This window comes from Entelurus aequoreus, linkage group LG07 (genome assembly GCF_033978785.1).
Source record: "Entelurus aequoreus isolate RoL-2023_Sb linkage group LG07, RoL_Eaeq_v1.1, whole genome shotgun sequence".
NCBI classification, from domain to species: Eukaryota; Metazoa; Chordata; class Actinopteri; order Syngnathiformes; family Syngnathidae; genus Entelurus; species Entelurus aequoreus.
The window spans coordinates 6,014,971-6,037,093 of record NC_084737.1 but is presented as its reverse complement, the minus strand read 5'-3'; the positions used below and the strand labels follow the sequence as shown (position 1 = coordinate 6,037,093).

General features: G+C 36.6%; 1 protein-coding gene across 2 annotated transcripts in view; it reads left to right on the top strand.

The window, feature by feature from the left end:
* Window positions 1–22,123, top strand: part of lama5 (laminin, alpha 5) — a 169,332-nt gene that overhangs the window by 102,918 nt on the left and 44,291 nt on the right. For both annotated transcript variants that reach the window (XM_062052488.1, XM_062052489.1), the window contains exons 36-46: window positions 7,029–7,173; window positions 7,262–7,402; window positions 9,317–9,478; window positions 12,099–12,206; window positions 12,280–12,363; window positions 14,762–14,992; window positions 15,054–15,167; window positions 17,063–17,187; window positions 17,267–17,347; window positions 17,408–17,622; window positions 19,785–19,885. In XM_062052488.1, the coding sequence (XP_061908472.1) occupies window positions 7,029–7,173; window positions 7,262–7,402; window positions 9,317–9,478; window positions 12,099–12,206; window positions 12,280–12,363; window positions 14,762–14,992; window positions 15,054–15,167; window positions 17,063–17,187; window positions 17,267–17,347; window positions 17,408–17,622; window positions 19,785–19,885 (1,507 nt within the window). The remainder of the gene's footprint in view (window positions 1–7,028; window positions 7,174–7,261; window positions 7,403–9,316; window positions 9,479–12,098; window positions 12,207–12,279; window positions 12,364–14,761; window positions 14,993–15,053; window positions 15,168–17,062; window positions 17,188–17,266; window positions 17,348–17,407; window positions 17,623–19,784; window positions 19,886–22,123) is intronic.

The following is a 22,123-nucleotide window of genomic DNA, read 5'->3' as shown; positions in this document are numbered from 1 at the left end:
GCAAAGTCAGGACTAAAATCTTCAACCGAATTAGACTGGAAGCCAATGAAGACTGGAGGAAAAGGGGGTGATGTGGACTGGTCTGGTCTAAAGTCTGGCAGCTGCATTTTGTAGCGTCTAAAGTCTCTTTAGTGTTGACTTGTTGAAGAGAGAATTGCAATAATCAATACCAGATGAAATGAACGTGTGAATGATCATTTCCAGATCCAATTTTGACGGCAAATTTCTCACTTTAGAAATATTTCTGAGGTGGTAACAACAGTTTTTGGTCAGTTGACGCCAGAGACCCTCCCGAGACTTGGACTGATCCAACACCAGCCCAAGGTTTCTGACATGCACCCGGAGCACCAAGGGACTTCTTCATCTTTTTATCGGGAGCAATTATCAGAGTTTGCCTTTTGTTAGAATTTATCTGGAGGAAATTTGAGGGCAAGCAGTTTTTGATACAGGATCCACATTCCAAGAACTCGGATCAAAAGTGGAACTCTGAATCATTGAAGGAGCAGAACAGTTGAATATCATCTGCATAGAAATGATGACCAACATTTTTAAAACTACTGACCAACCTCCCAAGCGGCATCAAAACCCTGGGCCACACCACATGACATCAGAACCCTGGGCCACACCACATGACATCAGAACCGTTGGCCACACCTCATGACATCAGAACCCTGGGCCACACCACATGACATCAGAACCCTAGGCCACACCACATGACATCAGAACCCTGGGCCACACCACATGACATCAGAACCCTGGGCCACACCACATGACATCATTGAAAGTTCTTCCACTGATATCAACCACTGAAGTCAACAACTGGAGAACTGCACCATGTCAGATGTGAGGCGGTCTATCAGTATCCTGTGATCCACAGTATCAAAGGCAGATGTCAAACGGAGTAAAAGCTAAACAGAGTCGCCATCACGTCACTGGAAAGTTTCAGAAGAGCAGTTTCTGTGGAGTGAAATAACCTAAAGCCAGATTGGTATTTATCAGACAAATCCTGCTCTTCCAAACATGAGGTGAGCTGCTTAGACTTCGACTTAGACAAACTTTAATGATCCACATTGTTCCACACAGTAGCTCAGTTACAAAGGATGGAAAGTGTAAGGATGGAAAGGACAATGCAGGTGTAAAATAGACTAAAAATGTACCGTAGTAGCAATATAAAATATAACATACATACATGTAAAATGTACAAAATATAAAAACACTTCAACCCCTCTTAAAATTATTTTATATCCCTCTTCAACCCCTCTTAAAGTTCTTTTAAACCCCTCTTCAACCTCTCCTCAACCCCTCTTAAAATTCTCTTAAATGCTTTTTCAACCTCTCTTCAACCTCTCTTACAATTATCTTAAACGCCTTTTCAACCTCTCTTCAACCCCTCTTAAAATTCTCTTTAATACTTCTCCAACCTATTTTCAACACCTCTTAAAAATCTCTTAAATCCTTCTTCAACCCCTCTTAAAATTTTCTTAAACGCTTTTTCAACCGCTTTTCAACCCTTCTTAAAATGATCTTAAACGCCTTTTCAACCTCTCTTCAACCCCTCTTAAAATTCTCTTGAATACTTCTTCAACTTCTCTTCAACCCCTCTTAAAATTTTCTTAAACGCTTTTTCAACCCCTCTTAAAATTATCTTAAACGCCTTTTCAACCTCTCTTCAACCCCTCTTAAAATGTTCTTAAATGCTTTTTCAACCGCTTTTCAACCCCTCTTAAAATAATCTTAAATGCCTTTTCAGCCTCTCTTCAACCCCTCCTAAAATTCTCTTGAATACTTCTTCAACCACTCTTACGATTATCTTAAAAGCCTTTTCAACCTCTCTTCAACCCCTCTTAAAATAATCTTAAATGCTTTTTCAACCTTTCTTCAACCTTACTTCATCGCCTCTTACAAATATTTAAAATCCCTCTTCAACCCCTCTTAAAGTTCTTTTAAACCCCTCTTCAATCTCTCCTCAACCTCTCTTAAAACACTCTTAAACGCTTTTTCAACCGCTTTTCAACCCCTCTTAAAATAATCTTAAATGCCTTTTCAGCCTCTCTCCAACCCCTCCTAAAATTCTCTTGAATACTTCTTCAACCCCTCTTACAATTATCTTAAACGCCTTTTCAACCTCTCTTCAACCCCTCTTAAAATTATCTTAAATGCTTTTTCAACCTTTCTTCAACCTCACTTCAACGCCTCTTACAAATATTTAAAATCCCTCTTCAACCCCTCTTAAAGTTATTTTAAACCCCTCTTCAACCTCTCCTCAACCCTTCTTAAAATTCTCTTAAATGCTTTTTCAACCTCTCTTCAACCTCTCTTACAATTATCTTAAACACCTTTTCAACCTCTCTTCAACCCCTCTTAAAATTCTCTTTAATACTTCTCCAACCTATTTTCAATACCTCTTAAAAATCTCTTAAATCCTTCTTCAAACCCTCTTAAAATGATCTTAAACGCCTTTTCAACCTCTCTTCAACCCCTCTTAAAATTCTCTTGAATACTTCTTCAACTTCTCTTCAACCCCTCTTAAAATTTTCTTAAACGCTTTTTCAACCCCTCTTAAAATGATCTTAAACGCCTTTTCAACCTCTCTTCAACCCCTCTTAAAATGTTCTTAAACGCTTTTTCAACCGCTTTTCAATCCCTCTTAAAATAATCTTAAATGCCTTTTCAGCCTCTCTTCAACCCCTCCTAAAATTCTCTTGAATACTTCTTCAACCCCTCTTACGATTATCTTAAAAGCCTTTTCAACCTCTCTTCAACCCCTCTTAAAATAATCTTAAATGCTTTTTCAACCTTTCTTCAACCTCACTTCAACGCCTCTTACAAATATTTAAAATCCCTCTTCAACCCCTCTTGAAGTTCTTTTAAACCCCTCTTCAACCTCTCCTCAACCTCTCTTAAAATTCTCTTAAACGCTTTTTCAACCGCTTTTCAACCCCTCTTAAAATAATCTTAAACGCCTTTTCAACCTCTCTTCAACCCCTCCTAAAATTCTCTTGAATACTTCTTCAACCCTTCTAACGATTATCTTAAACGCCTTTTCAACCTCTCTTCAACCCCTCTTAAAATGATCTTAAATGCTTTTTCAACTTTTCTTCAACCTCACTTCAACCCCTCTTAAAAATATTTTAAATCCCTCTTCAACCCCTCTTAAAGTTTTTATAAACCCCTCTTCAACCTCTCTTCAACCCCTCTTAAAATTCTCTTAAACGCCTTTTCAACCTCTCTTCAACCCCTCTTAAAAATCTCTTAAATCCTTCTTCAACCGCACTTCAACCCCTCTTAATAATATTTAAGATCCCTCTTCAACCCCTCTTAAAGTTATTTTAAACCCCTCTTCAAATTGTTCCACACAGTAGCTCAGTTACAAAGGATGGAAAGTGTAAGGATGGAAAGGACAATGCAGGTGTAAAATAGACTAAAAATGTACCGTAGTAGCAATATAAAATATAACATACACGTAAAATGTACATAATATTTGTACAGTATATGATATATACTGATATATTATATTATATTATATGTTTATATCATATATACAATATATAACAATTACCATGTACAATATTACAGTATATGTAACATTAGCTAGCACTTTTTCAATGATTTTTGACATGAAGGGAAGTTTTGATATGTGCCCATGAGGGGGTGCTAGTGAGTCAATAAATACAGGGTCTACTGTGGGTCTACACCAGGGGTGCCCAAAGTCTTTGCCTCCAAGGGCTCGGGTGACAATGTGTCAAACAGCGATTTGAAGCCAGGATACCACTTTTTACCTCTCGCTACCATACCCGTATTGGAGCCTTGGGTTTTGACCAATTCTGATATCAACCCGATACGGCATCAGCAGGAATCATGCAAACTTGTGTTAACTTGTAGTGTGTAATGAAAAGGTATTTTGGTGACTCCTCGTGTCCGCAATAATTTGTGAAGCTAAGCTCATGATGCAGTAAATTGAATGCAGCGGACACGTTTGTTACTGGATACTTTTCTAATGTGCTTGTGCCTTGGAGACTTGTCTATGTGTAAGTAACATGCAACTAGAATCATTTGGTACTTTTTTACATCGGCAATTGCAATCTTGTTCAGTTAAGGACACTTATTTGTCGAGCGTGTGTGCTGTTGTGTGCTTAGCTGTTGTGTAGCCGCTAGCTCCCAGTGGCCTATAGGCTAGCATGTTTACCTTTTCATAAATGACTTGACTAAAATAGCAGAGAAGACCAACAATATTGGAGGACATTTGGATGTTAACTGGCTGTCCACAAGGAATCACGATGCAGAACTTCGGATATTTGACCTGCAGTCCCATAAAATCCGATACTTGTGTTTCTTTGTTGATATTGTACCAATTTCGAAACCAGATTGGGGTGGGGGGGCTCCTAATTCCAAGCGTGGAACACAAGTAGCCTAAATGTAAATAATTAAGTTCCCCCACTTTGACGGTCCAAATTTGGCCCCCGGGCCTCACGTTGTACACCACTGGTCTGACACCGTCCAAAAAATATATATATACTACCGGTATACAATTATGAAAACACAGGATACTTAACATTTTCATATTTGATAATGCAAATAAATGTTTTCTTATATTTTAGGGATATACATTTTTATTCAATTTAACATATTTGTTATTTAACTGTAATTATTTCCTAAATAATTGGCAATTTATTATTAATGAAATAACACTTTGTGTTATGTACTGTATGTCAGTTATTTTTACATCCAGACTTTAGTGACACCTGTATGACGTCACATAGATGATTGTTTATTACTATGAGCTAATCTAGGTAAGTGTTGTTGTTATTGTTTATTAATAACTGTATTTATATTATTCACAAGTGAATAATGCTGTATAATAGACTGTATTTATATTATTCACACGTGAATAATGCTGTATAATAGACTGTATTTATATTATTCACAGGTGAATAATGCTGTATAATAGACTGTATTTATATTATTCACATGTGAATAATGCTGTATAATAGACTGTACTTATATTATTCACATGTGAATAATTCTGTATAATAGACTGTATTTATATTATTCACATGTGAATAATGCTGTATAATAGACTGTATTTATATTATTCACGTGTGAATAATGCTTTATAATAGACTGTATTTACATTATTCACGTGTGAATAATGCTTTATAATAGACTGTATTTATATTATTCACGTGTGAATAATGCTGTATAATAGACTGTATTTATATTATTCACGTATGAATAATGCTGTATAATAGACTGTATTTATATTATTCACATGTGAATAATGCTGTATAATAGACTATATTTATATTATTCACATGTGACTAATGCTGTATAATAGAATGTATTTACATTATTCACGTATGAATAATGCTTTATAATAGACTGTATTTACATTATTCACATGTGAATAATGCTGTATAACAGACTGTATTTACATTATTCACCTGTGAATAATGCTTTATAATAGACTGTATTTATATTATTCACGTATGAATAATGCTGTATAATAGACTGTATTTATATTATTCACATGTGAATAATGCTGTATAATAGACTGTATTTATATTATTCACATGTGAATAATGCTTTATAATAGACTGTATTTATATTATTCACGTATGAATAATGCTGTATAATAGACTGTATTTATATTATTCACATGTGAATAATGCTGTATAATAGACTGTATTTATATTATTCACATGTGAATAATGCTGTATAATAGACTGTATTTATATTATTCACATGTGAATAATGCTGTATAATAGACTGTATTTATATTATTCACATGTGAATAATGCTGTATAATAGACTGTATTTATATTATTCACATGTGAATAATGCTGTATAATAGACTATATTTATATTATTCACATGTGACTAATGCTGTATAATAGAATGTATTTACATTATTCACGTATGAATAATGCTTTATAATAGACTGTATTTACATTATTCACATGTGAATAATGCTGTATAACAGACTGTATTTACATTATTCACATGTGAATAATGCTTTATAATAGACTGTATTTATATTATTCACATATGAATAATGCTGTACAATAGACTGTATTTATATTATTCACATGTGAATAATGCTATATAATAGACTGTATTTACATTATTCACATGTGAATAATGCTTTATAATAGACTGTATTTACATTATTCACATGTGAATAATGCTGTATAATAGACTGTACTTATATTATTCACATGTGAATAATGCTGTATAATAGACTGTATTTATATTATTCACATGTGAATAATGCTGTATAATAGACTGTATTTATATTATTCACATGTGAATAATGCTGTATAATAGACTGTATTTATATTATTCACATGTGAATAATGCTGTATAATAGACTATATTTATATTATTCACATGTGACTAATGCTGTATAATAGAATGTATTTACATTATTCACGTATGAATAATGCTTTATAATAGACTGTATTTACATTATTCACATGTGAATAATGCTGTATAACAGACTGTATTTACATTATTCACATGTGAATAATGCTTTATAATAGACTGTATTTATATTATTCACATATGAATAATGCTGTATAATAGACTGTATTTATATTATTCACATGTGAATAATGCTATATAATAGACTGTATTTACATTATTCACATGTGAATAATGCTTTATAATAGACTGTATTTACATTATTCACATGTGAATAATGCTGTATAATAGACTGTACTTATATTATTCACATGTGAATAATGCTGTATAATAGACTGTATTTATATTATTCACATGTGAATAATGCTGTATAATAGACTGTATTTATATTATTCACATGTAAAAAATACCTAAGTGTTTATTGTCTATTGTGAGCGAACTGTGGTGCTGAATTTCCCCCAGGGATCAATAAAGTACTTTCTATTCTATTCTATTCTATTCTATTCTAAGCTAGGTCATGTGTTGTGTGTTTTGTACACACTTTGAAAGGATGAAGGAAACAAAGTGATTGTATTTATTTGTGTGTGTTTATGTTTTGGACCTGCCAGATGCAAAAACAACGTTGTGGGTCGCCAGTGTGACCGCTGTGCGTCCGGTTTCTATGGTTACCCCAACTGCCGGCCATGTGACTGCAACGAGGCGGGCACAGAGGAGCGAGTGTGCGACTCCTACACGGGGCAGTGTTTGTGCAAGGTCAGCGTTTTAGTCCCCAAAGTGCACATGACTTAACAGTATTTGGATGGCAGTATTTAGGCCTCAATCAGCTATACTTCCTCTGCAGGAGAACGTGCAAGGTTCTCGTTGTGACCGCTGTAGAGTGGGAACCTTCCACCTGGATCCCACCAACCCCAAAGGATGCACCAGCTGCTTCTGCTTTGGCGCCACTGACCGTTGTCGCAGTTCAGAAAAGAGACGAACTGAAGTAATCCCTCTAAAAACAAGTCTTCAACCAGTCTTAAACCTGTCTCAAAACTGTCTTAAACAAGTCTTCAACCAGGCTAAAACTTGTTTTTTTGCCCTTCTTGCACTTTTTTAACCTGTCTTAAACCAGTCTCAAAACAGTCTTAAACAAGTCTTCAACCCATCTCAAACTTCTTTTTTTGCCCTTCTTACACTTTTTTAACCTGTCTTTAACCAGTCTTTGTCCCCTCTTAAACTTCTCTTGAACCCATCTTCAACCTTTCTTCAATAACCCTTAAACCAGTCTTAAACCTGTCTCAAAACAGTCTTAAACCATTCTAAAAACCTCTTCAAACCCTCTTAAACGCTCTAAAAAATGTATCTTGCTCTCAAACCTGGCTTAAAACCTTCCTAAGCCAGACTGAAAGCAGTCTTTAACCCTTCTTAAATCCCTCTTTAACTTCTCCAAACAAGTCTTCAACCCATCTCAAACTTCTTTTTTTGCCCTTCTTACACTTTTTTAACCTGTTTTCAACCAGTTTTTGTCCCCTCTTAAACTTCTCTTGAACGCCTCTTAAACCTTTCTTCAACAACCCTTAAACCAGTTTTAAACCTGTCTCAAAACAGTCTTAAACCATTCTAAAAACCTCTTCAAACGCTTTTAAACGCTCTAAAAAGCTTCCCTTCCTCTCAAACCTGGTTTAATTCTCTTAAATCCTTCTTCAACCTCTCTTCAACCCCTCTTAAAATGTTCTTTAACGCTTTTTCAACCTCTCTTCAACCCCTCTTAAAATTATCTTAAATCCTTCTTCAACCCCTTTTAAAATGTTCTTAAGCGCTTTTTCAACCGCTTTTGAACCCCTCTTAAAATTATCTTAAACGCCTTTTCAACCTCTCTTCAACCCCTCTTAAAATTCTGTTGAATACTTCTTCAACTTCTCTTCAACGCCTCTTAAAATTTTCTTAAACGCTTTTTCAACCGCTTTTCAACCCCTCTTAAAACAATCTTAAACACCTTTTCAACCTCTCTTCAACCCCTCCGAAAATACTCTTAAAGACTTCTTCAACCCCTCTTACAATTATCTTAAATGCCTTTTCAACCTCTCTTCAACCTCTCTTAAAATGATCTTAAATGCTTTTTCAACCTTCCGTCAACCTCACTTCAACCCCTCTTACAAATATTTAAAAACCCTCTTCAACCCCTCTTAAAGTTCTTTTAAACCCCTCTTCAACCTCTCATCAACCCCTCTTAAAATTCTCTTAAATGCTTTTTCAACCTCTCTTCAACCCCTCTTACAATTATGTTAAACCCCCTTTCAACCTCTCTTCAACCCCTCTTAAAATTCTCTTAAATCCTTCTTCAACCCCTCTTAAAATTTTCTTAAACGCTTTTCAACCGCTTTTCAACCCCTCCTAAAATGAGATTAAATACTTTTTCAACCTTTCTTCAACCTCACTTCAAGCCCTCTCAAAATTCTCTTAAACGCTTTTTCAACCTCTCTTCAAACCCTCTTACAATTATCTTAAACGCCTTTTCAACCTCTCTTCAACCCCTCTTAAAATTCTCTTAAATCCTTCTTCAACCTCCCTTCAACCCCTCTTAAAATGTTCTTAAACGCTTTTTCAACTGCTTTTCAACCCCTCTTAAAATGATCTTAAATGCTTTTTCAACGTTTCTTCAACCTCACTTCAACCCCTCTTAAAATTATTTTATATCCCTCTTCAACCCCTCTTAAAGTTCTTTTAAACCCCTCTTCAACCTGTCTTCAACCCCTCTTACAATTCTCTTAAATCCTTCTTCAACCTCTCTTCAACCCCTCTTAAAATTCTCTAAAACCCCTCTTTAACTCCTCTTGAACCCGCCTCCAAGCCCTCTTAAATGCTAGAAGTTCCAGATGTAGTCTAGTGAGGAGTGTACTGTATGTGTTCCTTGCAGACCATGCAGATGTCTGGCTGGGTGTTGTTGAGCGCAGACAAACAGGAAGTTGCGGTGAGCGTGTATCCTGGCCAAGACCTGGTGGAGGCCGACCTCAGTGATGTTCCAGATGTGTACCAGGATCTCCACTGGTTTGCCCCAGCAGCCTACCTGGGAGACAAGGTGACCTCTTGACTATGAAAGACTTAGTTTGTGTACATCTTCTTGACTATGAAAGACTTAGTTTGTGTACATCTTCTTGACTATGAAAGACTTAGTTTGTGTACATCTTCTTGACTATGAAAGACTTAGTTTGTGTACATCTTCTTGACTATGAAAGACTTAGTTTGTGTACATCTTCTTGACTATGAAATACTTAGTTTGTGTACATCTTCTTGACTATGAAATACTTAGTTTGTGTACATCTTCTTGGCTATGAAAGACTTAGTTTGTGTACATCTTCTTGACTATGAAATACTTAGTTTGTGTACATCTTCTTGACTATGAAAGACTTAGTTTGTGTACATCTTATTTACTATGAAAGACTTAGTTTGTGTACATCTTCTTTACTATGAAAGACTTAGTTTGTGTACATCTTCTTTACTATGAAATACTTAGTTTGTGTACATCTTCTTGACTATGAAAGACTTAGTTTGTGTACATCTTCTTGACTATGAAAGACTTAGTTTGTGTACATCTTCTTGACTATGAAAGACTTAGTTTGTGTACATCTTCTTGACTATGAAAGACTTAGTTTGTGTACATCTTCTTGACTATGAAATACTTAGTTTGTGTACATCTTCTTGACTATGAAATACTTAGTTTGTGTACATCTTCTTGACTATGAAATACTTAGTTTGTGTACATCTTCTTGACTATGAAAGACTTAGTTTGTGTACATCTTCTTGACTATGAAATACTTAGTTTGTGTACATCTTCTTGACTATGAAAGACTTAGTTTGTGTACATCTTCTTTACTATGAAAGACTTAGTTTGTGTACATCTTCTTGACTATGAAAGACTTAGTTTGTGTACATCTTCTTTACTATGAAAGACTTAGTTTGTGTACATCTTCTTGACTATGAAATACTTAGTTTGTGTACATCTTCTTGACTATGAAAGACTTAGTTTGTGTACATCTTCTTGACTATGAAAGACTTAGTTTGTGTACGTCTTCTTGACTATGAAAGACTTAGTTTGTGTACGTCTTCTTGACTATGAAAGACTTAGTTTGTGTACATCTTCTTGACTATGAAAGACTTAGTTTGTGTACGTCTTCTTGACTATGAAAGACTTAGTTTGTGTACATCTTCTTGACTATGAAAGACTTAGTTTGTGTACGTCTTCTTGACTATGAAAGACTTAGTTTGTGTACATCTTCTTGACTATGAAAGACTTAGTTTGTGTACATCTTCTTGACTATGAAAGACTTAGTTTGTGTACGTCTTCTTGACTATGAAAGACTTAGTTTGTGTACGTCTTCATGTGTGCAACATGTTGCTCAATTTCATTGTTTGGCCCCAAAACAGTCAAGTAATGATCAAAATGTGAATTCATTCATTGGAATAGATTTGATTTGGTTTAATGTCATCTGAACTAATTATTTATGTATTATTCTTTGGAATGACCACACAGCTAATGCCATATTTCATGTGAAGAAAATGAAAAATAATTGGGCTTAGTCTGTATATTATTTTAAATATTCGTTTAATTCACTGACTGTTTAGCAAGTCAGTGAATAATCAATGAATTGTAAACATTTATTTTGTTTATGGACTTCATTTTTATATTTGATTTTGGTAAAAAAATATTCCATGCTATTTGGTTAAGACAATACTATATATATATATATATATATATATATATATATATATATATATATATATATATATATATATATATATATATATACTGTATGTGTGTATGTATATATATATATATATATATATATATATATATATATATATATATACTGTATGTGTGTATGTATATATATATATATATATATATACAGTATATATATATGTATGTATGTATATTTATATGTAGATATACATATATGTGTGTGTGTATGTATATATATGTGCTTATATATATGTGTATATATATTATATGTAAATAAAATCCCCTAACGAGCAGGGAAACCTGCAAAACAGACTTGTCGGGATGATATAGCCTCTGTGTTTTTTCCTGACCTAACGTATATTCCGCTCTACCCAGGTATTGAGCACTGTATAACGAATAAACCACAGAAACCTTGACTCTATATGTGTGTGTATACATATATATATATATATACACTGTATATGTGTATATATACTGTATATATGTGTATATACACATATATATATATATATATATATATATATATATATATATATATATATATATATATATATATATATATATATATATATATATATATACAGCCTTTTATTTATATATATAAATATATATATATATATATATATATATATATATATATATACAGCCTTTTATATATATATATATATATATATATATATATATATATATATATATATATATATATATATATATATATAAGGCTGGACAACATAAACATACTATACATTATACAATTTTTTTTTTAATAGTAGTTAATAAATAATACATTTAATATATATGTCGTAAATCTAAATGTTAAAAAATCAAACATACAATGCATACAAATATAGTATGTATCATGATAATAAAATATATTAAAGTATGTATGAAATTAAAAAGATTTTTCTGAAACACATATTTATATTTGTTCATGTTATCATTACCTGTTTGTGTACAGGTGTCGTCTTACGGAGGTCACCTGAGATATCGTCTTCACACTCAGACTATGAGAGGAGACGTCTGGTCTGTGCCTGCAGAACCTTCTAGACCTGACATCATCCTGAAGGTAAACACACACACACACACACACACACACACAGATTTGACCTTGTTGTGTTGTGTTGTGTTGTGTTGTGCAGGGCAACCAGATGACCTTGGTGTTCATGGAGCGGGAATACTCTTCTCCTGAGGAGCCACATCTAGGCATCGTGCACATAGTGGAGGTAAAGTACTCTTCTCCTGAGGAGCCACATCTAGGCATCGTGCACATAGTGGAGGTAAAGTACTCTTCTCCTGAGGAGCCACATCTAGGCATCGTGCACATAGTGGAGGTAAAGTACTCTTCTCCTGAGGAGCCACATCTAGGCATCGTGCACATAGTGGAGGTAAAGTACTCTTCTCCTGAGGAGCCACATCTAGGCATCGTGCACATAGTGGAGGTAAAGTACTCTTCTCCTGAGGAGCCACATCTAGGCATCGTGCACATAGTGGAGGTAAAGTACTCTTCTCCTGAGGAGCCACATCTAGGCATCGTGCACATAGTGGAGGTAAAGTACTCTTCTCCTGAGGAGCCACATCTAGGCATCGTGCACATAGTGGAGGTAAAGTACTCTTCTCCTGAGGAGCCACATCTAGGCATCGTGCACATAGTGGAGGTAAAGTACTCTTCTCCTGAGGAGCCACATCTAGGCATCGTGCACATAGTGGAGGTAAAGTACTCTTCTCCTGAGGAGCCACATCTAGGCATCGTGCACATAGTGGAGGTAAAGTACTCTTTTCCCGAGGAGCCACATCTAGGCATCGTTGACATAGTGGAGGTAAAGTACTCTTCTCCTGAGGAGCCGCATCTAGGCATCGTGCACATAGTGGAGGTAAAGTACTCTTCTCCTGAGGAGCCACATCTAGGCATCGTGCACATAGTGGAGGTAAAGTACTGTTCTCCTGAGGAGCCACATCTAGGCATAGTGCACATAGTGGAGGTAAAGTACTGTTCTCCTGAGGAGCCACATCTAGGCATCGTTCACATAGTGGAGGTAAAGTACTCTTCTCCTGAGGAGCCACATCTAGGCATCGTGCACATAGTGCAGGTAAAGTACTCTTCTCCTGAGGAGCCACATCTAGGCATCGTGCACATAGTGGAGGTAAAGCAACCGCTTTGAACAATCCAACAATCTTCAAACTTTCACCATTTTCATATATATTTATTTGTCATTATTTTATAAACTGTCTCTTTTTCATATATTATACATTTTATAAAATAATATAATGTAAATATGTGCTTCTTTTTAATTATATATAAACATTTTCAATTTATAATCAGTTTTGATTTTCCAACTGGTTCAATTCTAATGACTAAAACATTTTTTTAATGTATTATTAATGTTATTTAATTATTAAATAGAGTATTCATTAAGTACCACCATAATGACAACATTAAATACAGTAGTGTAGTAGGCCTAAGTATTCATTAAGTACCACCATAATGACAACATTAAATACAGTAGTGTAGTAGACCTAAGTATTCATTAAGTACCACCATAATGACAACATTAAATACAGTAGTGTAGTAGACCTAAGTATTCATTAAGTACCACCATAATGACAACATTAAATACAGTAGTGTAGTAGACCTAAGTATTCATTAAGTACCACCATAATGACAACATTAAATACAGTAGTGTAGTAGACCTAAGTATTCATTAAGTACCACCATAATGACAACATTAAAATACAGTAGCGTAGTAGGCCTAAGTATTCATTAAAAACAAGGCAGAGGTATATTTAATATTCTGGGCCACTGTAACATTACACACAGTTTGAACAGTAACACTGTGTTTAAATTTAGGAAAATAAAACACTGTACTTTTAATCAAGTGATTCTTTGGCGCACCACTAGTACCACAGTTTGAGAAAATCACAGATTTATTGTATTTATGGAGTTAAAATATTGAATTTTGTTGTATTTAATGTTGTGGGGAATTTGTTTTGAATACAATATTTGTATTAATATATGTTATCTTTTAATTATACATAAAAAATATATTTATTATCCGTTTGAATGTGTCTATTTGTTTAATTGTAATGCTTAAAAACATATATATTACTTAGAGTTTTAGCAGTTGTATGTAATTATTCATCAAATGAAACACCACATAACATATTTACACTTTTATTCAGAATAAATGAAAAAGTTAAATAATGATTTAAACATATTTACCATTTAATAAAGGAAAATACATTTAGATACATCATGCATCAAAATGAATATAGGAACATATACATTAAAAATATTCATTCTTTTTTATCATGTGATTTATTTATATTTGAAATGTTAAATAAAAAAGACATATATATTTCCTAACATCATATATATACCAAATATTAAGTACCATTTGAAATGTTAAATAAAAATAACATATATATTTCCTAACATCATTTATATACCAAACATTAAGTAACATTTGAAATGTTAAATAAAAATAACATATATATTTCCTAACATCATATACTGTATATACCAAATATTAAGTAACATTTGAAATGTTAAATAAAAGTAACATATATATTTCCTAACATCATATACTGTATATACCAAACATTAAGTAACATTTGCTTTTGCAGGGAAGCTTCCGGCACGCTCAGACGGGGAACTCTGTGTCCCGGGAAGAACTGATGATGGTTCTGGTGGCCCTGGACTCTCTCCAGATCCGAGCGCTGCACTCTCAGTCGGCCCACTCGGCGTCGCTGCGAGGCGCCGTGCTGGAAGGCGCCCAAAGCTTACCTGCCGGTCGCCATGCCAACAACGTGGAGATCTGCATGTGTCCCGCCAACTACCTGGGAGACTCCTGCCAGGTGAGGACCGGCCGCCATCTTTTGTAGTCCTGAATGGATTCTCACCTTCTTCCATCCACAGAAATGTGCTCCGGGTTACTACAGGGACACCATCGGCCTCTTCTTGGGGAAATGTCTGCCCTGCAACTGTAACGGACACTCTGACCTGTGTTTGGACGGCTCGGGAGTCTGTGTGGTGAGTCACAACGCCTCCAAGTCACGGGTGCACCTTACGTCCATGTGGAGAGTGTGTCGGTCCATGGTGGAGGGTGTGTCGGTCCATGGTGGAGGGTGTGTCGGTCCATGGTGGAGGGTGTGTCAGTCCATGGTGGAGGGTGTGTCAGTGGATGGTGGAGGATGGTGGAGGGTGTGTCAGTGGATGGTGGAGGGTGTGTCAGGGGATGGTGGAGGATGGTGGAGGGCATGTCAGTGGATGGTGGAGGGTGTGTCAGTGGATGGTGGAGGGTGTGTCAGGGGATGGTGGAGGATGGTGGAGGGCGTGTCAGTGGATGGTGTGTCAGTGGATGGTGGAGGATGGTGGAGGGTGTGTCAGGGGATGGTGGAGGGTGTGTCAGGGGATGGTGGAGGATAGTGGAGGGCGTGTCAGTGGATGGTGTGTCAGCGGATGGTGGAGGATGGTGGAGGGTGTGTCAGTGGATGGTGAAGGGTGGGTCAGTGGATGGTTTAGGGTATGTCAGTGGATGGTTTAGGGTGTGTCAGTGGATGGTGGAGGGTGTGTCAGTGGCTGGTGGAGGGTGTGTCAGTGGATGGTTTAGGGTGTGTCAGTGGATGGTGGAGGGTGTGTCAGTGAATGGTGGAGGGTGTGTCAGTGGCTGGTGGAGGGTGTGTCAGTGGATGGTTTAGGGTGTGTCAGTGGATGGTGGAGGGTGTGTCAGTGAATGGTGGAGGGTGTGTCAGTGGATGGTGGAGGGTGTGTCAGTCCATGGCGGAGGGTGTGTCAGTGGATGGTGGAGGGTGTGTCAGTGGATGGTGGAGGGTGTGTCAGTGAATGGTGGAGGGTGTGTCAGTGGATGGTGGAGGGTGTGTCAGTCCATGGCGGAGGGTGTGTCAGTGGATGGTGGAGGGTGTGTCAGTGGATGGTGGAGGGTGTGTGAGTCGATAGTGGAGGGTGTGTCAGTGGATGGGTGAGGGTGTGTCAGTGGATGGGGGAGGGTGTGTCAGTGGATGGTTTAGGGTGTGTCAGTGGATGGTTTAGGGTGTGTCAGTGGATGGGGAGGGTGTGTCAGTGGATGGTTTAGGGTGTGTCATTGGATGGTTTAGGGTGTGTCAGTGGATGGGGAGGGTGTGTCAGTGGATGGTTTAGGGTGTGTCAGTGGATGGTTTAGGGTGTGTCAGTGGATGGGGGAGGGTGTGTCAGTGGATGGTGGAGGGTGTGTGAGTCGATAGTGGAGGGTGTGTCAGTGAATGGTGGAGGGTGTGTGAGTCGATGGTGGAGGGTGTGTCAGTGGATGGTGGAGGGTGTGTCAGTGGATGGGGCAGGGTGTGTCAGTGGATGGGGAAGGGTGTGTCAGTGGATGGGGGAGGGTGTGTCAGTGGATGGGGGAGGGTGTGTCAGTGGATGGTTTAGGGTGTATCAGTGGATGGCGGAGTGTGTGTCAGTGGATGGTGGAGGGTGTGTCAGTGGATGGTTTAGGGTGTGTCAGCGGATGGTGGAGGGTGTGTCAGTGGATGGTGGAGGGTGTGTCAGTGGATGGGGGAGGGTGTGTCAGTGGATGGGGAAGGGTGTGTCAGTGGATGGTTTAGGGTGTGTCAGTGGATGGGGGAGGGTGTGTCAGTGGATGGTGGAGGGTGTGTCAGTGGATGGTGGAGGGTGTGTCAGTGGATGGTTTAGGGTGTGTCAGTGGATGGGGGAGGGTGTGTCAGTGGATGGTGGAGGGTGTGTCAGTGGATGGTTTAGGGTGTATCAGTGGATGGCGGAGTGTGTGTCAGTGGATGGTGGAGGGTGTGTCAGTGGATGGTGGAGGGTGTGTCAGTGGATGGTGGAGGGTGTGTCAGGGCACCCCTGCTCCAAGCCAATCAGGAGCCAGAAGAAAGTCACATGACAGGAAGTAAAACTTGTGTGTCCACCAGAGCTGCCAACACAACACGGCTGGTGAGCACTGTGAGAAGTGCCAAGGTGGTTTCCTAGGCAACAACAGCGTGGACGGCCAGGCGTGTTCCAGCTGTCCGTGTCCACTCAGAGTCTCTTCCAACAAGTCCGTACTTCCTCCATCTTCTCCGCCCCGCCCCTTCCACCTGCTGCTAACCCCGCCTCCTTCCTTCTTGGTGCCACAGCTTTGCAGACGGGTGCGTGCAGAAGAATGAGCGCCTGCAGTGCTTGTGCACGGTCGGCTACGCTGGGCCGCACTGCGAGAGGTGAGCCCCGCCCACTCCCGGCTACACGCCAAGCCGCTAAAGTTCACTTCTCAAAACCAGGTGCGCCCCGGGTTACTACGGCAACCCCATGGTGCTGGGCTCCAGCTGCCAGCCCTGCCATTGCCACGGCAACACGGACCCCAACATGCTGTTCACCGACTGCCACCCGCTGACGGGCGAGTGTCTGAGCTGCATGCGTGACACGGCCGGGCCTCGCTGCGACGTGTGCGCCCCCGGTTACTACGGCGACGCCATCGCCGCCAAAAACTGCACGGGTGCGTACTGTTGTGCCTTTTTATCCTCTCCAGTAGACCATATACTGTACATGCTGATAACACTTTTTAATACTCTTTTAATACCCATAGGCTGTATTTTAAGCAGACTTTTCATCAAATTGATGTCATACTCGCGCAAAGCTCTCCGGGTAAAACTTGACTATATATGGATCATCCGCTGATATCACCAATTGGAAAAAGGCCACAAAGTGGGCAAATTTCTAACGGCTAGTTTGGAGAAAGTATGAAGGAAGATTTATAAATATCTCTGCCATGCCTCCATGGTTTGATTTCAAATTTGCAGGACTTATGCAGGTCCCAAATACACAAGAACAGCTACCAATAGGTAAGGAAATTCGGTTTTGCATTTTAGGTCCCCTTTAAAACAATAAGGAATTTTATTGTGTGTTGGCCCTGCGATGAGGTGGCGACTTGTCCAGGGTGGACCCCGCCTTCCGCCCGAATGCAGCTGAGATAGGCTCCAGCACTCCCCGCGACCCCGAAAGGGAAAAGCGGTAGAAAATGGATTGATTTACAATGGATTAAAAAAAATCCATACGTCGTCATGTCTTTCATAATGATTGTCAAAAAAATGTGCAGTTCACCCTTAAAGGATGCATTTAAATTATTATAATATATATATATATATATATATATATATATATATATATATATATATATATATATATATATATATATATATATATATATATATATATATATATATAAAATCTTAAATAAAAATAAAATAAATATTTTATTATATATATATATATATATATATATATATATATATATATATATATATATATTATGTGTTAAAATATATATTATGTTAAAAGTATATAAGTAATGTAAATATGTCAAGAATATGTTAAAGCGTTATAAATCTAAAAATATGTATTTACTTACAGTCAATTATTTCCTGTTACGCGACCCTCCACTCTCATATACATGCTAATAACAGTTTTTAATACTCTTTTAATACCCATATATATATATATATATATATATATATATATATATATATATATATATATATATATATATATATATATATATATATATATATATATATATATATATATATACATATATATATATTATATATATATATATATATATGTATATATATATATATATAAAGCTTAAATAAAAATAAACTAAATTATTTATATATTTATATATATGTATATATATATATATATATATTATATATGTGTTCATATATAAAATATATATTATGTTAAAAATGTGTAAGTAATGTAAATATGTCAAGAATATGTAAAAATATTATAAATCTAAAAATATGTATTTACTTACAGTTACGTGACCCTCCACTCTCTCTCTGCCGCCACTAAATAGTCTCATTTGACTAGACATTTTTTATTAGTACACCTCTGCGTATTGTTTCCCCCCTATCAACATTAAAGAAAATAAATACATTTAGAGCAATTCACAACACAGAATAGCGTTATTAACATTGTTTTTGAGTCTGTTACAGAAAACATTCAAAGTGCATCAATTTGCCTGGAAAAAAAAATGTATTTGAACTATACAACATTTTGGACCATTTGATACTGAAAAATACAATGAAATAAACTCAAGAAATAACCAAATTGATCAAATTTACTCAGGAGCACAATATAGAAAACACTTTAACCATCAAAACCAAAAATTTATAAAAAAAACAATTTGTGCTGAAGCAGGGTTTGAAGCATGATACTGATAAAGCTTCTTCCCCACTATGTGAGAAGAACACTATGATATTTTGGATTATTATACTGCATATTTGAGATTCAAAATGTACCGTTTTCCATACTCTGATAACGTGTGTTGATGACACCTTCCAGTTATGTCCTGCCAATTTGACAGCGATAAGCAGACAAAGACATCCCCGCTAGCGGCTGACGTCCCTCCACAGTGCAAAGCTGCTTCTACATCGCTCACCCTCGCCTCCTTTGAAGAAATATAGACAATTATCAGAGTATTCATTCTGAATCAAGAATCGTTTTGAATTGAGAATCGATATTGAATCGAATCATGTGGTGCCCAAAGATTCCCAGCCCTAATATATGTTGTCATGGCAACAGGCTGCAATATAGACTTTAGGCGATAGTGTCAACACACTAAGACATGTTGTTGTTTTTTTGCTGCTGCAGAATGTCGCTGCTCACAGTGCGGCACGGAGTCATGTGACCCGCACACGGGACAGTGCCGCTGCAAAGCTGGAGTGACGGGACTTCTCTGTGACCGCTGCCAGGTGAGAGAGATGCTGACGTTACAAAAAACTACTTTCCACGTCCAACAGCGGCCAGATCAGCCGCTTTCAGCATGTTTACGCAAGCACAAAGTATCAAAAATGGGTCGCCGAATCCTTGGATTTGTCATTATACGCCCCTGAAGTGTTGACCGCACCAGGCCCGGCCCTAACCAATCTGGGGCCCTAGGCAAGATTTTAGGTGGCGCCCCCCCACATCGGCAGTGAAGTGTATATACTCACAAGAAACCGAATAGCTTTGTCTTTGACCTTTTTTTTTACTTAAAGAAAGCAAATTAACAATCAGAATACCGTATTTCCTTGAATAGCCGCAGGGGCGCTAATTAATTTAAAACCTCTTTTTACTCCTGCGCTTACCAAAAGCATGCGGGATGGGCAAGCATGCGCTAATTATTTTAAAACATCTTCTCACTCCGGCGCTTACCTTATCATGAAAAGCACATTTAATAAAAAAAACGTTATTATGGTCTTACCTTTACTTATAAATGACGTTCATGTGCAGCTGCTTCTGATCAAAGGCAGTCTTCCTTATCTTTCTTCAGTTTTAAAAGTCTCTGGAGATATTCCTTTAATTATTACCTCCTGCTTCGATTGAAAGTCCAGTTTAGAAAACTGTTTTATTTTAGATATGTAATCCTCCATGGTAAAAGTGCAAGCAAACGATCGCTGCTCATGCTTGCTGCTTGTTGTCTTCTTCTGCTTTACTGGTAGTCGCAAGAAGGATCACTAGCGCCCTCTACCACCAGGAGGCGGGAGTCATTTAATGACTCATATTTGACCAGGCGGAAGTGCCAAGCATGCGCTAATTATTTTGCGAAACGAGTTTAACCCGGCTGTAATTCTAGGCAGGCGAATACTATATTCCCGGCGGCAATTCAAGGAAATACGGTAGTTAACAAGATATAAAAAAATATGAATAAATAAATGAATACAAAAAATGAATATATGAAATACAATATTTTTTACATACATAAACACAAAATAAAACGTGTCAACAAGTTGCATAAAATAAATTAAAAAATAATATATAAATAAGGCACTGCACAAAACAAGATATCAAACCAGTATGACTTTAACAACTATATTACAAAAAAAGGGGATCCTACAGAGTTCTCTATTTGTGCTTTTTAATATTGCATTAACTAGAACAGGGGTCACCAACCTTTTTGAAAGCAAGAGCTACTTCTTGGGTACTGATTAATGCGAAGGGCTACCAGTTTGATACACACTTAAATAAATTGCCAGAAATAGCCAATTTGCTCAATTTACCTGTAACTCTATGTTATTATTAATAATGAATGATATTTACACTTAATTGAACGGTTTAAAAGAGGAGAAAACACGAAAAAATGACAATTAAATTTTGAAACATAGTTTATCTTCAATTTCGACTCTTTAAAATTCAACCGAAAAAAAGAAGAGAAAAACTAGCTAATTCGAATCTTTTTGGAAAAAATTTAAAAAATAATTTATGGAACATCGTTAGTAATTTTTCCTGATTAAGATTAATTTTAGAATTTTGATGACATGTTTTAAATAGGTTCAAATCCAATCTGCACTTATAACAAATTGGACCAAGCTATATTTCTAACAAAGACAAATCATTATTTCTTCTAGATTTTCCAGAACAAAAATTTGAAAAGAATTTCAAAAGACTTTGAAATAAGATTTCAATTTGATTCTACAGATTTTCTAGATTTGCCAGAATAATTTTTTTGTATTTTAATCATAATAAGTTTGAAGAAATATTTCACAAATATTCTTCGTCGAAAAAACAGAAGCTAAAATGAAGAATTCAATTAAAATGTATTTATCATTCTTTACAATAAAAATAAATAAATTTACTTGAACGTTGATTTAAATCGTCAGGAAAGAAGAGGAAGGAATTTAAAAGGTAAAAAGGTATATGTGTTTAAAAATCCTAAAATCATTTTTAAGGTTGTATTTTTTCTCTAAAATTGTCTTTCTGAAAGTTATAAGAAGCAAAGTAAAAAAAATAATGAATTTATTTAAACAAGTGAAGACCAAGTCTTTAAAATATTTTCTTGGATTTTCAAATTCTATTTGAGTTTTGTCTCTCTTAGAATTAAAAATGTCGGGCAAAGCGAGACCAGCTTGCTAGTAAATAAATACAATTTAAAAAATAGAGGCAGCTCACTGGTAAGTGCTGCTATTTGAGCTATTTTTAGAACAGGCCAGCGGGCGACTCATCTGGTCCTT